Raw genomic sequence first — 2,820 nt, forward strand, 5'->3', positions numbered from 1 at the left:
AGAATAGGTGGGACAGTGAAGAATGGTCAAAAAGGACTAGAAGGAAATAGGAAGAGGCAACAGGTTACCCAAACTAACACATTTTTGATTGCTATCAAAAAGAAAAGAGGGCCAGCAAGACGGCTCTGCAGGTACCGGTGTACACAAGCCTGATGACCGAAGTCTGACCTACATGTATGTGCACTGCACATATGTAACAAGTAAGAGTCATTAGAAATGAGATCTAACTCAACGGGAGATCCCTTGCCTAGCATGTACAAGAACCTAGATTCAAACCTAGCACTGCAAAGAAATGAATACATAAAATTAAATAAGAAGACCAATCCTGGGGGCACACATTTATAATCCCAGCAGTTAGGAGGCAGAGGCAGAACTGCCACAGGTTCAAAGCCAGCCTGGTCTACATGGCGAGTTTCAAGTCATCTAGGGCTTCACAGTAAGAGTCTGTCTGAAAATAGACAATGAGGGAGAAGAGATGGGAGAAATGGGAGAGACAGATATCACCTAAAAGATGAACATCAACATTAGTCAGTCTTTATAATCCTGAAGAAAAGTCCTAGAGACACACTAAGCTGCCTCTCGTGTCCACTCCTGGACCTGGCTAGAGTGATGGGTCATTTTCACTAACCTGACAGCATTAAAAATCAGGGGAGCACAAATCTGGATATGTAAGGGCATTTCCATAGACGTTCAGCTGAGGAGAGAAGTCCAACTCTGAATGTGGGTGGCACTGGCCCATGGACTCGGGTCCCAGGCTGACTCAGAAGGAGAACAGAGGGAAGACAGCTGAGCATCAAAGGCTCTCCCGCCTGCTTCCTGACAGCAAATGTACTGTGACCTGCGCTTCAAGATCCTGGGCAACGGCCAAGTGCTAGCCTCACCACCAGGTCTTTGCCACTATCCTCTACACCCTCAAACTGGGAGTCAGAATCAGTCTTTCCTCTCTTAGGTTGCTTCTTGTCAGGTATTTTTTCACAGCAACAAGAAAACTAACAAATACACTGGGTACTGAAAAGGAAGGCCACAGCACTCAAGGGGCAGAGGCGGGCAGATCTCTTTGAGTTTCAGGAAATCTGGTCTACATAGCAGGTCTCAAGCCAGCCAGGCTTGCATAGTAAGACCTTCAGGGGCGGGGAGAGGGTGTTTATATTGAATTTAATCACAGAACATATACTTCTAATCTAGATCAGAAATTGAAATTGTATACGTATTTTGCCTAGAGAAACACAGTTTAAAAGAAAAAAAACAGAAGCTTTGGAATCCAACAGTTTGAATTCTAGGCTTGAGATTTTCCAGCTGAGTAAATTTCCCTTTGTGAGCTTCTATTCCACTAGCTATACAAGGGGGATGAGGATGACGAGGACAATGATGATAATGACGATGACGATGATGAGGATGACGATGATGAGGATGAGGATGACGATGACAATGATGATGATGATGAGGATGAGGATGACGATACTTGTGTTGAATTTGTAAAAGGAACAATATGCTAATGCATGGAGGCTCTCAAAACCTCATTCTAATTCTCCTCTTCCCCTAGGAAGAGACCCAGCTGGACAACTTAGTCTAGAATAGTAAGGGTATATGTTTCTAAATTTGAATTACCTCTAAAAGACATAAATCACTTGTTGTAATTTAGAACCAGACAGGATACTGAAAAAAATATCCAATTCAAAGTACTCACAACATTGAAAGAGAACCAGCTAGGCATTTACGTGACACAAAGTTACCAAACTACCTAAGCCCAAGCAAGACCAAAAAAAAAATCTAGGTTTCCAGTTTGGGGCTCAATTCTCTTCCCCCGGTGTTACACAGCTGTCGGAAGAGCTCTTTCTGTCCCTTCTACTTACTACTCATCAATACATGAGCTTCTGCTACGTAGGAGCTTCAAGGGAAAGATTTTACCTTTGATTCCTCGGTCCATTTTCATTAAGCGTCTGATTATGGAATCACAGCTGTCTCCTTGCCTGACATCAATTCTGGTTGAGAAGTGGCCATTGGATGGCTGGGGATTTACTAGGAAGATTGACACACCAGGCTAGGAGAGTAAAGATATAAGTTATGACACATTAAACTTGAATACTGCCAAAAATAAGGGCAATTTCTACTATATTTTCAATACTATATTTTCAATAGACATTTCTAATTCTGCATAAAATCATGACAAGACACGACAGAAAAACTGTGTGAGCTCATGTTTCCACCCAGAGGCTTTGGGAAACAGACTACAGCTGCATGTACCAACCCTGCTGACAGACTGTAACAATAACAGCATTTTCTCTCCCATGACTACCATCGCTGTTCAAACTCTCTACTGCAGGTCAGGCACCGGAAGAAACACTTTATAGACATGGCTTCCATCCCCCAAGGGAACATTACAGCTCTATAAAGAACACTATTTTATTTACTCATTTCTGTGGGCCAAGTGACTGCACTTCTGCAAGCCATACGGCAAGACGATAAGAGAATGATCACAAATAAACTCAAAAGGTCTCCATGAATATGATTACCCTACTCTTCCAAAATAAACCACTATTTTCAATTAAATATGGTCAAAGGAACAACATTCCTAAGTGCTCTATTAGGATATTACGGAGTCATAATTGTAGTATAAATCTGAACGGATTCTTGGAGGCTAAACAGAATCTGTAAGACTTTAACACTTCTACCAAAAAATAAGAGGTAGGAGACAATTCTAGCATTAAGTTGATGAACCTGCCTGGTCTAAACCAAAAAGCAAAAAAGCTTGCACAACAGCTAAGCAGTCGGAATAGGACATTTGAAAGTTTCGTCACTGTTTAAAAGTTTTACCCTGCC

The 2,820-nt window shown here is 41.9% G+C and overlaps 1 protein-coding gene across 1 annotated transcript in view; it reads right to left on the reverse strand.

Moving 5' to 3' along the window:
* The window catches only part of Lars (leucyl-tRNA synthetase), a 56,432-nt gene that overhangs the window by 4,119 nt on the left and 49,493 nt on the right, over positions 1-2,820 (reverse strand). Inside the window, exon 31 of the mRNA XM_005356040.2 lies at positions 1,909-2,041. Coding sequence (XP_005356097.1) covers positions 1,909-2,041 — 133 coding nt within the window. The remainder of the gene's footprint in view (positions 1-1,908; positions 2,042-2,820) is intronic.

This window comes from Microtus ochrogaster, chromosome 18 (assembly GCF_000317375.1).
Source record: "Microtus ochrogaster isolate Prairie Vole_2 chromosome 18, MicOch1.0, whole genome shotgun sequence".
Classification (NCBI taxonomy): domain Eukaryota; kingdom Metazoa; phylum Chordata; class Mammalia; order Rodentia; family Cricetidae; genus Microtus; species Microtus ochrogaster.